Genomic DNA, 17,147 nt, shown 5'->3' on the forward strand with positions numbered 1-17,147 from the left:
TCAAAACCAAACGCAGTTATACGCGTGTCTTTGATCTTTTGATGTGCCTGATCTGTTGGACGAAAATGACCGAGATACATATGAATTAAAAAAGAGAAAATATGACACAAGGATTTCTAATCCGTAGTATGTAATATTACCACATTTATTATAGGCATACAAAATAGTAGTCAACAATTTATAATAAAAACAAAATAGAAGATGCAAGACTTGCAAATATTTTAACGAAACAAACTTTGCAAATGTTTTAAAAACAAACTGGTTTGTTTCAACCCACTTTAATATTATTGGTTTTTTAAAAAAATTAATGTTTGAGTGCATAGATTAATGGAATGACAATAAATGGCGTTTCAAATATTAAAATAAAAACATGTGAGAAATGACACTTGTCACTTGTTGGAATGTATTGAAGAAAATTTCCTCCAAACTAGATTGGAGGAAATTTCTCTCTGTATTTTAAAATATTGAATATTTGTTTTTAATTCTTTTGGAAAGGCGTGTGGACATTTTTTATTTATTTTCATTTTTTTTAAGCATTATTATTTATTTTTTTTACATGTCCACACAAGGAAAATAGGAGGAGAATTCGAACTAATGATATCCACTTCATGAGACGTAGTCCATTGCCAATTCAACTAACCCCTTAGAGACGAAATCTGATAGCAAACGTTATTTGTTAGGTGAAGGCAAATTTCTTAGTTATGTAATTATACTCTTTACTATTGCATTCTTTGATCATGCTCTTTAATTAAGAGAATTACACAGCAAAGTTATACATGGTATCATGTATTTCAGCAAATTCAACAAATGCACTCCTACTTTAATGTGAATCACATATTTTAGGGCTTTTTCCTTTTTTTTTTGGGAAAATGTTAAAGGCACAACACAAACCCAACTTAAAACCAACTTCTCTCCTACGTGGCATTTTTTTAAAAAATAAATAAAACTTCCCTCCTATGTGGCATTTTTTAAAAAAATAAATAAAAGTTTGAATTTAAAAAAAATTCACATCTCTCGGTCTCTCGCTCCCCCTTTCAGATCCAAAAATCCACAACCTCAGATCCAAAAATCCTCTCTGTCTCTCGCACCCCTCCCGCGCTCATCGTCTTTCTCCTCAGGCGAGTTGTTCGGCCACCGGCGAAGCTTTCCGTACGTCGCTCCTGTCTCTCTCACTCCGGCGCAAGGTTCCGTCTCTGTCTCTCTCACTCCGACGACCTCAAGGCCTGCGACGCCGAGTTCGTCAAGGTCGACCCGGCCACCCTCTTCGATCTCATCCTGGTTTGTCTTCTTCCTTATAAACTCAAATCCCCCTGTTAGATCTTTTTATTATTGATTTTTTTTTCTTCTGATTAGGGTTTTGGTTTTGTTTTCTCGGCTTCCTTGTCTTTGATGTGTTTTTGTTTGGTTCGATGCCGAGAAAGCTGACAGTTTTGGTGGTTTTCAACTGTCCTAATTTATTTATCATCAAATTGGATATTTTCTATTCCATTAATCAAAGTATATTAGTGGAAGATTGTTGCACGTTTTACATAAGACAGCAACCTCTCATTAAATTGTGACAGTAAACTTTGTGTTCTGGTAGTATCAGCTTATATGATCTCTTAATTCACAAATTCATTCTTTGATTTTTGTAAAGCAAGGTTGTTACTTGCATTTTTGATTATTTTGATAAAAAATAATCCATTAATCAAATCCCCCTGTTAAATCTTTTTATTATTGATTTTTTTTGCTTCTGATTAGGGTTCTGGTTTTGTTTTCTCGGCTTCCTTGTCTTTGATGTGTTTTTGTTTGGTTTGATGCCGAGAAAGCTGGCAGTTTTGGTGGTTTTCAACTGTCCTAATTTATTTATCATCAAATTGGATATTTTCTATTCCATTAATCAAAGTATATTAGTGGAAGATTGTTGCACGTTTTACATAAGACAGCAACCTCTCATTAAATTGTGACAGTAAACTTTGTGTTCTGGTAGTATCAGCTTATATGATCTCTTAATTCACAAATTCATTCTTTGATTTTTGTAAAGCAAGGTTGTTACTTGCTTAGCATATTGTGCAAGTGGAAATCTATTAATTTCTGGATCGGAGGATGGTATTATACGAGTTTGGGATGCTAAAACTCACAACATTGTTCGGGTGTTCAAACATGCAAAAGGTTTTTTCCCAAGCTATATGAATAATTGCTTGCTTGGAGTTTTTGTTCACTACCAAGGAAAAATAAAGATTTATTACTTGCAGATTATAGTTCTTATTTATTTATTCGTTTTTCTTGATTACTTGGGGCTATGTGTAGTTTTCTGTTTTTATGTTTGTACCATTCATTCTGTTGCAGATTTTAGCCAGTTAATAAACAATGTGCTCTAAAATGCAGACACTACTTTGTATCCTCAACTAATAGTTTTGGTTGAGGATATAAATTACCAATTATTTTTGTTGAGGAAGAGAACGAGGTGCAGAAGCTCTCTGAGGAGTTGATGGCGTACGAGAACTTCATGAAGTTCTATCAGATTCCGTGCTACGATGGCCAGTCGCCACCACCACCGCCCAACGCTGCTCAGGAAAATATGGTGGCTGATCTCTGGAGCTTCGATGACGAGGAGGTCGCTCTTGCCTCTGTGACCTCTTCGACTATGTAACGGTGTCGTTTAACTCGTTTGTTGTCAAATTTTTGGGTCTTGTTTGGTTGGGTGGAAATGTGGAATAATGTAAAATTTATTTGGGGAATTTGATGGTCTTGTTCATTAGTTCTTGCTTCGTAAGATTACACTTGATGTAGATAGAAAGCAAGAGAATGACTTGATCAATTTCTCTAATTTCCCAAATTAAATTGTTTAAATTTGATATTTGTTAAGTTTGATTATTCCTTAATTAATGTTGTCTGACCATTGCATGTTTGTCCTTTTGTTTTGATTTGGTACAGCTTCTTGAATCGGTTTGGAGATTGCATTTTGATTTTGCACCATATTGGAGGAAACTTTTGTCCTTTCAACTATGTATGGTGGGAAGAAATTCTTTTACGTGAAAATTATTTTTTTAATCACAAATGTCAATTTAATAAACAATGAAAAAAATTGAATTTTTCTCATTTCAATTTGACTTAAACCTACCCATTTTTCACATAAGAACCAAACCAAAAGATATATATACTTGAGTCGGTACAGTGTAAATACCAAGCTCCCTCCCTCCCTCTCCATTTATTTTCCCCATGATGTTCAATGGATCTTTTTTTTTTTCTATGTTAATATTACAAAAATTTGTAGAGATTTTTAGCAACTGATTTTATGGAGTATACTTGAGTCGGTACAGTGTAAATACATTGTCTTAAATGGTCATTTGCAAATTGAACTAAGACAACCATTACCCATCAAGAAATGAATGTGATTTACAAAAATGCTTGAGATCCATGATGGTTTTACAATGTGGACTCCTCTAAGATGGGTATCTAGAAACATTATGAAAACACCAGCTAAGTGTCCCAGCAAAAGTGATCATGTGTGTAAAGCAGGTTTCCTATTCACCCAAAACCAAGCGCACTCCCTCAAAAAAAAATTATCTCTTTTCTTCCTTGGAGACTACAAAGCTTCAAAATGGAGCATTTCGTACAGACTCTAGCTTGAAATAGTGATCATGAATAATCCTTGACAATCCAAATTCAAAAGAAAATCGAATAAAAAAAAAAGATCCCAAATTGGTCTGTTGTGCACCAGTGATTTACAAATTCTTACTCTGCTATGCATAAAGCAAATATTCCTTTTGTGTCCTGTTTCGGTGTTTTAAGCATGAAAAGGTGTAAATAGGACACTAGAATTTATCAATCTTCTTTAAGGCATTACATTCCCTATAAAAAACTTTCATAAACAATAAGAAATATGCAATAAACATAAATGACAAAGCTCTTCCGCGTTGCTCCCAACACAATCCTTTTAAAGAGTTACATGATAATTTCTCAAAAAGACAGTCACATGGCAACTTCTCAAAAAGACAGTTACATGACAATTCCCTTAAAAAAATGCCAACATCAAAGGCATAAACTATATTAAATTTTACATGCTCTTGGACATAATGACATGTATCAGAGAACGGATACTTGAAAGCTCATCACCAGTAATCGTAGGCAAGTATTGTCGATGGTTGAGAACGGCATAAACTTCATTGAAGATGGGCTGCACCTGCGTTGCAATCATTGGGTCTGTTGGGATTATAGCATTGGCGACGCTTATCATCCAACCAAATGTGTGGGGCATATTGATATTGATACCGTAGGTTAGATGCCGCAAAAGGTGAAGTAATACTACTTGGCTCAAAGGAAGAGGATATATAGACAATATATGTTGTAGATCAACCTAAATAAGGAAAAAAAAAAAAAAAAAAAAAACCTTTAAGGCAACTTCATTTAAATATACAACATTAATAACTAAGATAACATGATGAATTTATAAACCTGAGAGCATAGCCAGTATACAATAGACACATCACATCTTCGAAAGGCTGTGACGAAGGCTTCTTCATATTTGTGTTGGCTGATCAATTTTGGCAACTCAGACATTGGATCAACCATTGTTGCTGCCACATTGATGGAACCCTACATAATAAATTAAACAAATGAAAAATCATATTTGAGCAAATGATATGTGTACCCAAAATCAGGTAAATCGTCATATATTAATCACCTGTGTTGTATGAGGCAATGAAGTTTGAGAAGTGTTGAGGTCATCTTGAGATAGGTTATGTACCTTCTTCTTTTTCCTTTGCTTGTTGACAGTGTTCTTGCCCTGTTGCTTATTTCGTCTTTGGGATTTCTTACCTTGTGACTTTTTGGTCACTTTTTCTATAACTGGGACCATTCGTAGGAAGCGTGGTCTCCCTTTCTTTGTAGCCTTAACAGGAGTAAGCACCTTCTCACTTTGCACCGTAGTGCCCTCATTAGTTAAAAGTACCTCATCACAAATTGGAATGACTTCATCACATTGATTGGGCTCAACCAACGTTAAGGCACGGTATTTCTCCGTTAACATATCAACACTTTTCATCGCTTCCATGAAATATTTCACGTTCTTGGATGTGAGCAATGCTAATTCTTCACAATGCTTGCAAAATTCATCATACCTCTGGGCATTGGAGTTATTAACCAACACGTCACCACTACTCTTAATCAAAACATGTTTTCGATTTATATCCTTCCTCCATCTATCAAGAATATATCTAGGTGGCAACATTGTAACCCCACTCGTAAGTAGAACAGAAATGGAATGTCTGCATATGATTCCTCTTACTTCAAATAATGCACAAGTACACTTCACTTCCAATTCATTGGTGTTGAAGAAAACACTAAATGTTTTGTTCATCATGCGGTTTCCATCAGTTTCAATCACTTGATATGTAGAAATTGCACCTTCACTTTTTAGAAGACAATTATTAACATTCGAACGTGGCTTAAATTCTGCTTGAACTTCTTTGAATTTTGCATTTGTATAAGCATCTTGAAACTGCTTCTCTAAAGCAAAGTCTGTTACACAAGGACTCGTGCGATTATAACAATCAAAATCAGCACGTGCCTCCCTCTCACCATTTTCTTCAAAGCATTATCAAATTGATCAACAAATTCCTTTAGAGTCGTTTGTGCATGCACGTAATTATCAAAGAAAGAATTCATGCTTTCACTCCGCTGCGTTGTAGTCATTCCCGCCCAAAACGTATCTTTCATATATGCCAGCACCCAAAAAGTCCGCTCAGAATATAACGTATTCAACCATGGGTTATTCTGAAGCTCATAACTCTCAATTAAACTTTTCCAATTTCCCTCAAAATCATCAACATTGGGAGAGTCATACACACATATATTTAGGGCCATCTTAATTTGATCATAATGCTCATATCCTGAAAGCTTTTCGGGGACTTTTCTCATAATGTGCCATAGACAATATCTATGTCGTGTTTTTGGGAAAACTATCTCAATTGCATTTTTCATTGCCCTATCCTGATCTGTTATAATTGCACTTGGAGCTTTGTAGTTCATGCACTTCAACCATGCCTCAAACAACCAAACAAATGTGTCTATATCTTCGTTTGACAATAATCCTGCCCCAAAAAGTATAGATTGACCATGATGATTGACTCCTACAAAGGGAGCAAATGGCATATCATACCTATTAGTCAAGTATGTGGTGTCAAATGTAATAACATCCCCAAAATATTCATACAATGCCCTACTTCGTGCATCAGCCCAAAACACATTTCGCAACCTACTATCATCATCCATGTCTATCATATAATAGAATCTATCATTCAATTCTCGCATTCTTACGAAATAATCACAAAGGGCCTGACCACCTCCTTTGCCAAGCCGAAGCTCTCTTGCCTTGTTAATAAAATTCCGACAATCTCTCTCATCAAATGGAACATTCTCAAACCCCCCCATTTCAACAACCAATGAGTTAAAATTCTTATTCAAATGTATTCCAGCCCTATCATTAAGATCAAGCCTTTTTTTCGCAGCATAATTCATAGTCTTATAACACCTATGAAACCTTATTTTTTTGGGGCTTACAGGATGGTTATGCTCAAGCACCACTTTACTCAAATACCACGTTCCCTCATCCCATAAATTCGCACAAATCCTAGCATTACACTTCGTTCTATTAGTTGCTAATTTGGTCTTTATACCCGTACTTCTGTTGTTTCTTACTTGGCCATCACGCATGCATGTCAAGACCATGTAATATGGATTACCATCTACATTCTTCTTAATAACTCTTTTTAATATAGCAAAACCAACTTGCATAGCATATGCCTTATAATATGAAATAACTTCTTCATGTGAATTAAAAGTCATTGACACACATGGTTCTTCAACTTTTTCATTCCCACCGATCATCCTTGGTTCTTCAACTTTTTCATTCCCACCGATCATCTCTGTTTCTTCAAATTTTTCATCTCCATCCAACTCTTCATTCGAACTTTCATCCCCATCCAACTCTTCATCCGAACAAGTGATCCTTAAGACATTTGGTTCTTCAACTTCTTCATCCACATCTATCAAAACGGGATACAAAGTTAAAAGCCATCTTGGTGTGTCAAAGCAAAATTATAACACAAACAAAAGATGAAAAGTCAAACCTATTTGAGGGCAATCTTGCTCCAAAAAATCTTCATCATTTGGAATACGTGTATACAAAGATTCAACTTCACCATCCTTGTCCATTTAGGCAGCTATAATGAGTAACTTTTCCACTTACCTAATGTATAATTCAAAATATTATTGTATAAGCAGTGTGAACTATAAAAAGCAGTGTGAACTATAAAGACAAACTAGAATATAAATTCAAAAGGTATAATTCAAAAGGTATAATTCAAACTTTTCCACTTACCTAATGTATAATTCAAAAGGTATATTCCATAGATATGGGGTTTGTCTTGTTTTCTTTCTTTCTTTTTTCCTTTTGTTCTTATAATTCTTTGTTGATCCTATTGGTTGGCCTCATAAACCAGCATGTTCAGATCTAGCAAGATTTTCACTAGCTTCAAATTCCACAGTACTTTCTGGAAGGAATCCGTGTGTTATTGGACTAATCTTGGAAGAGAAGTTATGTTTTGGTCTTATAACTTGCCCAATACTTTCTGGAAGGAATCAACAATATCAGGTGGAGTAGTCCAGGCTATGTTAACTCACATTTGCAGGCAGGAACTTCAGATGGGATGGAATAGAACATCACATGTGATATTACTACAGATGTGAATCACTTTGCCTGCACTGCATTCTGTCATTATATCTTAAGCATCTAATGAAATTTATTTTGTTCAGGAAACCATACGGGATGCTATTGAAGATTCTATAACATGGCCAGTTCGGAAAATTTTGCCTATATTACCTGGGGATTATAGGTATGCTAATTTTACAATGAACTATCTGTCCTTTTTCTCCTCTAAAAAAATCAGATCGACTATTAACTTATCTTCCTTTTTTAACTAATCAAATTGTCAGTGCTTAAGAATAATATTCTGGAAAAGTTACTTAAGAATAATATTATATATAACTTATTTCTTAGAAGCTAACAAATGTATAAGGACTCACAGACCACTTTTATGAGCTCTATGTGAAAAACTTTTTGAGGTGAGATTACATATACTTAATCAACAGCATTTAAGAATAATAATATTCTGGAAAAGTTTTGGTTTCCACAAAATTGGCTTCAATTTCCAAATTTGAGCTAAAGACAAACTATAATAAGCAGTGTGAACTATAAAGACAAACTAGAATATGCAATCACTTATTAAATAAGGTTGTTGAGTTTTCGAAAATGACCAAAATATTCCAACCAAGAAAAGCCTGCAGCAGATGAGGTACCCTAATTTGCTTCCAATTTTCATTTATAAAGATTTAAAATCATTACTCATACAACAAATTAATTAACCTTCCAAATCACCATTCTCTTTCTACAGTACATATATAAAACTTTTTTTTGTTTTTATAAAAGATTTAATTAATTATTGTAATTAATTTGATAATTAAGGTCCTCCTTTAAAGTTTTAATCAGACAACTAATGCACATGTACCTGCCACCTATTTGTTATACCAAATTGTCAACGAGGGGAATAAATGAAATTCTATGAAACAAACCCAGGGCTTCTCCACTGAAATCACTCTGAACATAACAAGAAAACAACAATATTTTGAATTATATATATATATTCCATTCAGGAAATGGTTTTGAATGGAATAAGACCCAATGAGTTTAGTTTGTCTAGTATTCTGAAAGCTTGCTCGAGTTTGGGGGATAGTGGTCAAGGAAGGAAAATTCATGGGTATTTGAAAAAGCTTGGATATGATACTGATCTATTCTCAGCAAATGTGCTTGTTAACATGTATGCCAAAGCAGGGGATATGGAAGATGCAATTATTGTTTTTGACGAAATTGCACAACCTGATATTGTTTCCTGGAATGCTGTTATTGCTGGCTGTGTTCTTTGTGAGTCCCATGAATGGGCTTTAAACTTGTTTGAGCAAATGAAAAGGTCAAAAATATGTCCAAATATGTTTACTTTATCAAGTGTTCTTAAAGCTTGTGCCGGAATGGGGCTCAAGGAATTGGGTAGACAGTTGCACTCTAAATTGATAAAGATGGATTTAGAATCAGATTTGTTTGTGGATGTAAAAAGAAATAATGCAATAGAAGGACTTATATTTGACAAACTGCAGAGAATAATGCAAATGAGAAATCTGACCAAAAAGTATCTTTCTCGGGCATGAACAAACACAGCTTCAACCAACGGAAAAAGAAGTAAAAATCCATACCCAATAATATTCAAAAAAACAGAAATCTAAACCCTAAATAGATATAAATCTAATACACTATTCTAGCACCCACTACACATAAATCAAAAAGCCCTAGATTTTGAATGTGGATGAGAGAGAGGGATTACTTACCACCGGTGGAGGAGAGAGAGAGCCTTCGACTTCGCCGGAGTGAGAGAGAGACAGGAGCTTCGCCGGTGGCTGTAGACGTCGCCGGAGTGAGAGAGACAGTGGACGGACAGCTTCGCCGGTGCCGAAGAACTCGCCGGAGGAGAGAGAGGGTGAGCGCGGGAGGGAGAGTGCTGGAGTGAGAGAGAATTTCCGGTGGCCGAAGAACTCGCCGGAGGAGAGAGAGGGTGAGCACGGGAGGGAGAGCGAGAGACTGAGAGGGGATTTCCGGTGGCCAATGAACTCGCCGGAGGAGAGAGGGTGAGCGTGGGAGGGAGAGCGAGGGACTGAGAGAGGAATTTTAGGATTTCTGAAATTTGATTTTTACAGGCCTTTAATTTGGTTTTAAAAAAAAATATAATAAAAAAATAAATAAATGCCATGTAGGAGAGAAGTTGGTTTTAAGTTGGGTTTGTGTTGTGCCTTTATCAAACCTCTTTCTTTATACGTACAGTCATCATCCTTTTATAATATTCCGATGAGTTTAGAAAGGCAAGAAACTAATTTAAGCACTAACCTAAAATGGCTCAAATCGCATAAAAGTGGAAACTCATAGAAATTAGGGAAAGTCTAAATCCTAAAAAGTTAACTAAATTAAAAAATAACTCAATAGGGAAATAATTGATTCATTGTCAAAATTAGAATATTGTGCAAATTATTTTGCATAAGATGGATCCGTTCAAGTTAACTTAGAGCATATTTCGAGTATAGTATTCCAATTAAAGTTGGCTCGAACTATCTTCTAATAAACTTTTAACAAATGTTCTGCACTCTCTTTTGCCTTACATCATGGATGAAAGAATGACATAACACTATCTTCTTTTTTTAAAAGATTTTTCATCAACTTCAAATAAGAATTAGATGGGTATTTTTAAGGTGGCAAAAGACTTTGGCAAGGTCATCCCAGGATTTGATACCTTTTTTCTATCTCACCATGTGAATTTTTTTTTTTTTTTTTAATTAAAATGAGAAGTGAAGTACTAAGACAAAGTTTTAATTCAACACCTCTTATTTAATACCATGTTAAATTATTAATTGTTCCAAAAACATAAACTAATAAGAAAATAATTAATTTAATATTTTAACATTTTCTACTTACACAAAAGTTTTTTTTTTTTTTTCTGGAAGTCTTTATATGAGGTGAAATACCCCAAAGAACCAAAAAAAAAAAGTGTAAACTTGAAGAGGAGCTAATAAGACTCTCTTACCACTAGTGAGCCTAGTAATGTAATGATTTTCTATGAACCCTTTTCAAATTCTGACAATAATCATTTTTATTTCAAATAAATAAATAGTATCTATTTTAAGTTTGTGCATTTAATAGTGTATATAAATTTAATATTAACGCGTCTTTTTAAAAGTTTAAATAACATAAAATTATGTGCGATGACCTCCCAAACAAGATAGACATAATTAGTATATGTATCCCCTCAATGCTTTATCTTTACTCCACACATATGATATACTTCATTTGAAAAATATATATATATATATATATATATATATATATATAGATCTCATATTTTATCACACCAAAAAAGTTCAAGCGATTCTCATTGCACGCATGAGCAGAAACAAGAGGAAGACAAATTGGGAGTTGTCCCCTATAACACAGGGTCAATTTGCACCAAATCCACAAACTTTTGAAGATTTGGCTATGGCCAAGTAAATGCTAATACAATGGCCCTCATGCTTTCCTGAAACTAGGGAGGTTCATACACGACCTCACCCCAAAAGAGAAAGAACCAGTAGTATAAATGCCTCCCTCCACCATTTGGTTGATAAAAACATCAAGAAACTCATACCTCAGTTGAGTAAAAACATGGCAAATTTGACATACTTGTTCCTTCAAATGAATCAAATTCCGTTCTTCATCCTCTTGTTATCCTTCTCTCCTTCATCTGCTACTTATGAGAACCGCAAGACCCTGACACCACCCCCACTACCCCAACCTTCACAAACCGATTACAAAGGTTGCTTTTCAAAGGTTTATGCTTTCGGAGATTCTTACACAGACACAGGGAACGCTCACTTCACGGATGGATTCCAACCAATGTTGCAACAGGGAAGAAGCCCACCGCCATCGGGTAACTTACCTGGTTATCGACAATGTGATGGCCGCCTGGTCATTGATTACCTGTGTGAATATCTCTCCGTGCCCCACTTGTCAGCCTACAAAAACTCTTCCGCACAATTCTCAGGTGGTGCGAACTTTGCAATAGCCGGATCAACGGCTCTTTCATCTGACTTCTTCACTCAATCCAGACTTGGCCACTCCCTCATGTGGAAACAAAACCCAGAGAGTTGCCAGACTCAAATAGATTGGTTCCAGAAATATCTTGCTGACTACGATTGCAAGGGCAAAGATGAGGCTGCTTGCAAGGGAGAGATGGCGAACACACTCTTCTGGGTCGGTGAGATGGGTGGCAATGACTATGCCCGTCTCTATGGCTCTTCATCTACTGTTCACAGTAGGCACCTGACGAGGCAAGCTGTTAGGAATGTCTGCGGACTTGTGAGGGTAAGCATTTAAACTACTAAATATGCAGCCTTTTTTACCAATTTCTTCCAACCCAAAATTTTTATCACAACACTTTTACAAAATGGTGCATAGAGAAGAAAGACTGTTTTTGTGTGTTTGAGTTGGTTGAGAACAGAAAACAAAGACACAAACAAATTAGTCCAAAGTGTTGTGGTGAAGTTTGTGTTAAAAAGAGCTTATTCTGTTTGACAGAGGTTGCTGGACAACGGTGCAAGGTATATTGTGGTTCAAGGGCTACCACCAGCAGGGTGCCTTCCAGTGCAAGTGTCATCTTGTCCTTCAAATGAGCGTGATCAATTTGGGTGTTCAGCGAAGGTTAACTCGTTGATAATGGCCCACAACGATCTTCTCCAGAAAAAGTTGGAAGAACTTAGGCAACGATACCACGATTGTATGATAATATATGCTGATTACTGGAGTGCATACATAACAATACAGTCAAATTATAAGCAGTACCAATTTGAAGAACCCGTCAAGGCATGTTGTGGAGCTGGGGAAGGACCATTAAACTTTGACACAAATCACCTTTGTGGATCTACTGGCTCGTCCACCTGCAAGGACTCCAACAAGTACATTAACTGGGATGGGGTTCACTTCACCGAAGCCATGCATCAACACTTATCTGATCTCTTCTTCAATCAAAACTACTGTAAACCATCATTCGCTGAGCTGATTAAGAAGAAGAGAGGCACATCAGGTTACTGATTAATCCTATTTTTGATAGGTATATATATGTATGTGCGCTCCGAATGGCTGCATTCAGAGAGCGGGATAATAATTTATTCTAGTTTATAGACATTTTGTTATCTGCCTTCCATTCTTTGGTAGGAAATTTGTTTCAATAACATAATATGTACCCTATTTCAGAAAGATCTGTCCCTCTTTTTTTTTTTTCATTACCACTGGGTCAATCACACTTATTTCAACAGTAAGAAGAAAATGCATTTAAATTGGTCCTTTTGATGCTATAAAATCTATTCCTCTACATGAGGTTCTGCTGCTGCCTTCTTGAAGAACCTGATGATCAAGAGCCATGCTCACGGCAAGAACCATGTTTCTCCTCACTAAGAAATTAAAACATTCTTTCTAATTTGCCTGATAATCAAGGATAAAAACATATAACATGCCTAATATCAGCATATGGTAAACAAGTTAAATGTCTTTTGTGATATGAATAACATATATAGAAGAATCAATTAATAGTTTCGCACATAACAGAAAGGACTGCAATGTATCAGAATATGTCAAATCTTCCAGTATTCATACATGACACTGTTGCACTGTCAGTTTTCTTATGAAGTTTCCTTGCGGCATGAGGGAAAAAGATCATGTACGTGTTATTGTTGCTGTCAGAAGCTGTTCCTTAAATTGTGTGCACTTCTCAAGAAAATATTTTCACAGAAGCAAGCTAGCTATGGAACACAATCATATAGGAGTCAAAATCAGTAGCTTGATTAACTGAAAGTAATACTACATAAAAAGGTTGGTACAACAACCAAAGGTCAGAAGCACACGAGGAGCCAATCAACTCTAATAAATTCCAGTCACAGAATCAGTTTGTTAGGACTTTTCTGTGCGAATTCGATCTTTTTTTCGCTCATGACCATTGCTCATTCATAATCATTTTACATAGACAAGAAGTAGCTCGATATTTCTTGCAGTTGAAATGAGGTAATCTAACATGAGGAAAAAAATAAATTCCCCCGGGAGCATTGAGTAGGTATTCCTCATAAAAAGCAGTGGAACGGTTGTCCCTAACCATGGGATTTTTTTCCCTTTTTTCGGCTACAAGAGCGAACCACAGAAATCCACCATAAAGGGCTGATTACTAATGCTTGTGGCAACAACACTGGACTTCCAATTGTCACAGAGTCATAATAGCAAGGAGAAACAACATGAAAACATGAAAACTAAATATTGAAAGACTTTATGCATAATCTAGCTTCCTCCTTATTCCCACAGTCAATTGCTTTGACACTGATACCAAATTCTAATAAACACATAATTAAGTAGCTTCAAAATTGGCAAACAAAGAGAGCCACCATATGCACCAAGTGGAGAGAGATCATAAGGCTTGATAAAAGGAGAGAGTATCATGGAGAAAAATAGGTAGGAACATATGAAGCCAAAGTCTGAACATGGATTATGTAGATTTCTCTATTCATAGTCATTACTGTTCAAAAAGAATAATGAGTTCTTGCTGAAAATCTGCACACCTCAATGTGCATTTTACAGCACATTAGTATATTATTAACATAAACAGGAATTTTCTGATACAAGAAATTTACCATTGATCAGAAAACTATCTTAGACTGATACTCGTAGTTATAAAATAAGCACAATTCAGAACCTGTCATTCTGTGTAAAAATCCCAGAGAATTTCCTTACCAGACCCTTTTCACAATTGAAGGTCGGCTTTTTTCTATCTGTAGTCTGTACACAATTCTTCTTATTTACTTCAATTCAAATCAAGTATTCATAATACACTAAGAAAAGGGTATCGGGGTAATCTTTTGGGAGGCTGTTGACATAGAGGTAGAAATGCAATAGGTCCTCCTTGGAAACCGTTTCAGCATCAACAACATCATCATTGCAAGTAAGCACCCATAAGTCTTCTGAATTGACTCTCTTTAAGCTACCACGACAAAAAGGGCAGGACTCCGACTTTGTGTTCCTGCAATTAGGAAATAATACCATTAGAGTATATCGTGATAACTCTTGTTAGTATTAACATCAGGATAGTAGTTACCAATTGCGATAGCATTTGATGCACATTGCATGACAGCAATTAGGCAAGACCATTTTGGTGCAAGGCTCCAAGCAAATCCCACATTCATCTTCTCTCTCCAAATCGACATTGACAAGTCTTCTATCTCCTTCCAGCCTATTCCTGCCAGAACTTTCCATGCCTTGATTCCATTCTTTAGCAGCTTTTGACTCTTCCAAGCTGCCATGGAGTCGTTGAAGAGATGGTAATATAACAGCTGCAATTTGGTTTTTGTTGAAACAATGTCAGAGTATATGCATGAACCATAACAAATGGAAAATTGCTAACTTTATTATTTTTTTCTTTTTAAGAACACAAGTAAATAACAGGTAGGCAATTTGCATACCATAAAAGTCCTTAATTGTTGCCTTCCTCCCGTGCGTGGATATATTTGGTCTGCCATCTGTATATACCTGCATAATGTAAGAGGGTTTCCAAAAAAATCATGCTCAAATCATTTAAACCAACAATTGCAAACCCTTTTGAAAACACAGCTGCATCAGGCTTAAAGTAGAGGAGCCAACCTTGTATACTAGTATGTGGAAGAAGCTTAGATATCTGGGGAGCAGACATGTGCAAGAACAATCCATCCATTGTAGCAAAAACAGAAAGAGGGGTGCCAAGTGATTGTACACCAATTTCATTTGAAGACGCGCACCACCCTTGGCTCTTGGGATTGCAGCAGCCCTAAAAACCCAGAATCCTAAATTTAGAGAAAAGTTTATCAAATAAAGCAGCATCTACCTTTACGTTTCAATCTAATCATCCAGCCATAAATTCTTTCCAGTAGACCAATGATAGGTACTAAGCATGAAAAAGTCCCAATCAGGAGTGGACCCGTTTGGTTTTTCCCTCTAAAAACTCCCAGAGGAAACAAATTAATTTAAAGAAATCATTCCAGGAGGGGAAAAAATACAGCATAACACAAACGCCCAAATGGGTTCTTCTTTCTGTTTCCTTTTCCCTTTCAATTAGCAAACAAGCAGAATAATTTACCAAACGTTGATCATCAAAAGCTCAAAGCCCAAGCATATAAAACTATAAAAGGAAAGCAAACAAAGATAACATACAAAACAAAAACACCCAACTGCAGGAAAAACAGAACAAACTAAAATTGAAAACACAAACAAAATAATTGAAAGTTGAAAAAAAAAAAAAAAAAAAAAAAAACATAAACTCACAGAGCATTAGCATGCTGTATATCAGCCTCCAAGACTTCCAGTGAGTCCTGGTAAGACGAGCCTGCAAGCTGGTAATACATCATCTCCATCTCTACACCTCTCTCTCTCTCTCTTCACAGAGAAACAAGTTTATAGAGCAAGAATTTCTCCTCTCTTTTTTCTTCTCTTATCTCAGAACCTTTCTGGTAAGTTTAAAAAAGAAAAAAGAAAAAGACAAAAAAAAAAAAAAAAAAAGAATCTAATCTCCACCAAAAGACAAAACACAAAGGTAGCAGAGAGATATGTCCGTTTCCAACTTGAGAAGAAGGGCGGCTCCGAGCTTGTTTTGGTTTTCCTCGTTTTTTTTTTTTTTTTTTTCTATGGTCAGAGAAAAGCATACGCATGAGAGTGCGCTTTCTTGTATGGCAGGATAGCGTTGGTGATGACGGATGGGATGGGAGACCCCACATTAACTTCTTTGTTCTTATCATTAATCTTGTGTTGGTTTTCTTCTTTTCTTTTCTTTGTTAATTCGCAAATTGCCCTTTGCATAGCTTTGCTTATAAGTTATAATTATCATTATTATTGTTATATTATACTAATAGCTGTAGCGCATAATATTAATACTATGGAATCTTTCTTATGTGGTTATTAATTATTGATTACGAAAAAAATCTTATTTAGCTTTTAATTTTTTTTTATCTTATTTTAATTTAGTCCCTAAACTTTTCATTTTTGATAATAAAGTCTTTAAATTTTACTTAATTACTCATATTTAAAATAAGTTGCTCTATCACTTTATTGTCAAATTCACTGTTTTTTTATTTACCTCGTATGTCATATTTGTCATGCTATTCACACTCCGCGTGAAACAACAAAAAGGAAATACGAGATAGATGCATTTCTCTTTTATTGTTTCATGCAATGTTTTTTTTTTTTTCTTTTTTATCGTGTGGATGATGTGGTACTTGATTGACATGGTAAATACATTTATGTGCTGTTGATACTATGTGCATGATGTGTCAATGTCGCTCATGCGATAAAAAAAATTAAATTAAATTTGACAGAAAAAAAAATGATAAAAGAATTTGAGAAAACCTAAGTTAAAGAAAATTCCTTCAATTCATTTTTTTTAAAAAAAAAAAACTTTATCCATATATTATTATTGTTGAAATTGAAAATCCAAGGGGATTCTATATATGATATGGTAGATTGTAAATGA

General features: G+C 35.3%; 3 protein-coding genes and 2 long non-coding RNA genes across 6 annotated transcripts; 2 read left to right on the forward strand and 3 right to left on the reverse strand.

The window, feature by feature from the left end:
• The first annotated feature begins 998 nt into the window (after positions 1–998).
• LOC132179223 (uncharacterized) lies at positions 999–2,890 on the forward strand. Its single transcript, XR_009439898.1, has 3 exons — positions 999–1,278; positions 2,024–2,151; positions 2,368–2,890. It is a non-coding gene; the product is annotated as an uncharacterized LOC132179223 (long non-coding RNA).
• Positions 2,891–3,828: 938 nt separating this feature from the next.
• On the reverse strand, positions 3,829–6,501 carry LOC132178467 (protein FAR1-RELATED SEQUENCE 5-like). The gene is made up of 4 exons (XM_059590900.1): positions 5,658–6,501; positions 4,667–5,568; positions 4,438–4,578; positions 3,829–4,339 (listed from the first exon to the last, which is right to left on the reverse strand). The coding sequence occupies exons 1-4, from the start codon at positions 6,499–6,501 to the stop codon at positions 4,040–4,042; spliced, it is 2,187 nt and encodes a 728-aa protein (XP_059446883.1). The 3' UTR covers positions 3,829–4,039.
• Positions 6,502–6,844: 343 nt separating this feature from the next.
• On the reverse strand, positions 6,845–9,774 carry LOC132180106 (uncharacterized). The gene is made up of 3 exons (XR_009440018.1): positions 9,421–9,774; positions 7,113–7,231; positions 6,845–7,028 (listed from the first exon to the last, which is right to left on the reverse strand). It is a non-coding gene; the product is annotated as an uncharacterized LOC132180106 (long non-coding RNA).
• Positions 9,775–10,978: 1,204 nt separating this feature from the next.
• Positions 10,979–14,036, forward strand: LOC132177695 (GDSL esterase/lipase At3g48460-like). The gene is made up of 2 exons (XM_059590123.1): positions 10,979–11,977; positions 12,191–14,036. Exons 1-2 carry the CDS (start codon positions 11,126–11,128, stop codon positions 12,701–12,703), a joined length of 1,365 nt encoding a protein of 454 aa, XP_059446106.1. The 5' UTR covers positions 10,979–11,125; the 3' UTR covers positions 12,704–14,036.
• Positions 14,037–14,288: 252 nt separating this feature from the next.
• Positions 14,289–16,285, reverse strand: LOC132177696 (E3 ubiquitin-protein ligase AIRP2-like). Of its 2 annotated transcripts, none has more exons than XM_059590124.1 (5): positions 15,947–16,285; positions 15,290–15,452; positions 15,112–15,178; positions 14,748–14,982; positions 14,289–14,672 (listed from the first exon to the last, which is right to left on the reverse strand). In XM_059590124.1, exons 1-5 carry the CDS (start codon positions 16,033–16,035, stop codon positions 14,462–14,464), a joined length of 765 nt encoding a protein of 254 aa, XP_059446107.1. In that variant the 5' UTR covers positions 16,036–16,285; the 3' UTR covers positions 14,289–14,461. The 2 variants fall into 2 exon arrangements, with proteins under 2 accessions (XP_059446107.1, XP_059446109.1); XM_059590126.1 differs by having other exon boundaries at positions 15,290–15,468; positions 15,947–16,038.
• Between the last annotated feature and the right edge of the window lie 862 nt (positions 16,286–17,147).

This window comes from Corylus avellana, chromosome ca4 (assembly GCF_901000735.1).
Source record: "Corylus avellana chromosome ca4, CavTom2PMs-1.0".
In the NCBI taxonomy this organism is placed as follows: Eukaryota; Viridiplantae; Streptophyta; class Magnoliopsida; order Fagales; family Betulaceae; genus Corylus; species Corylus avellana.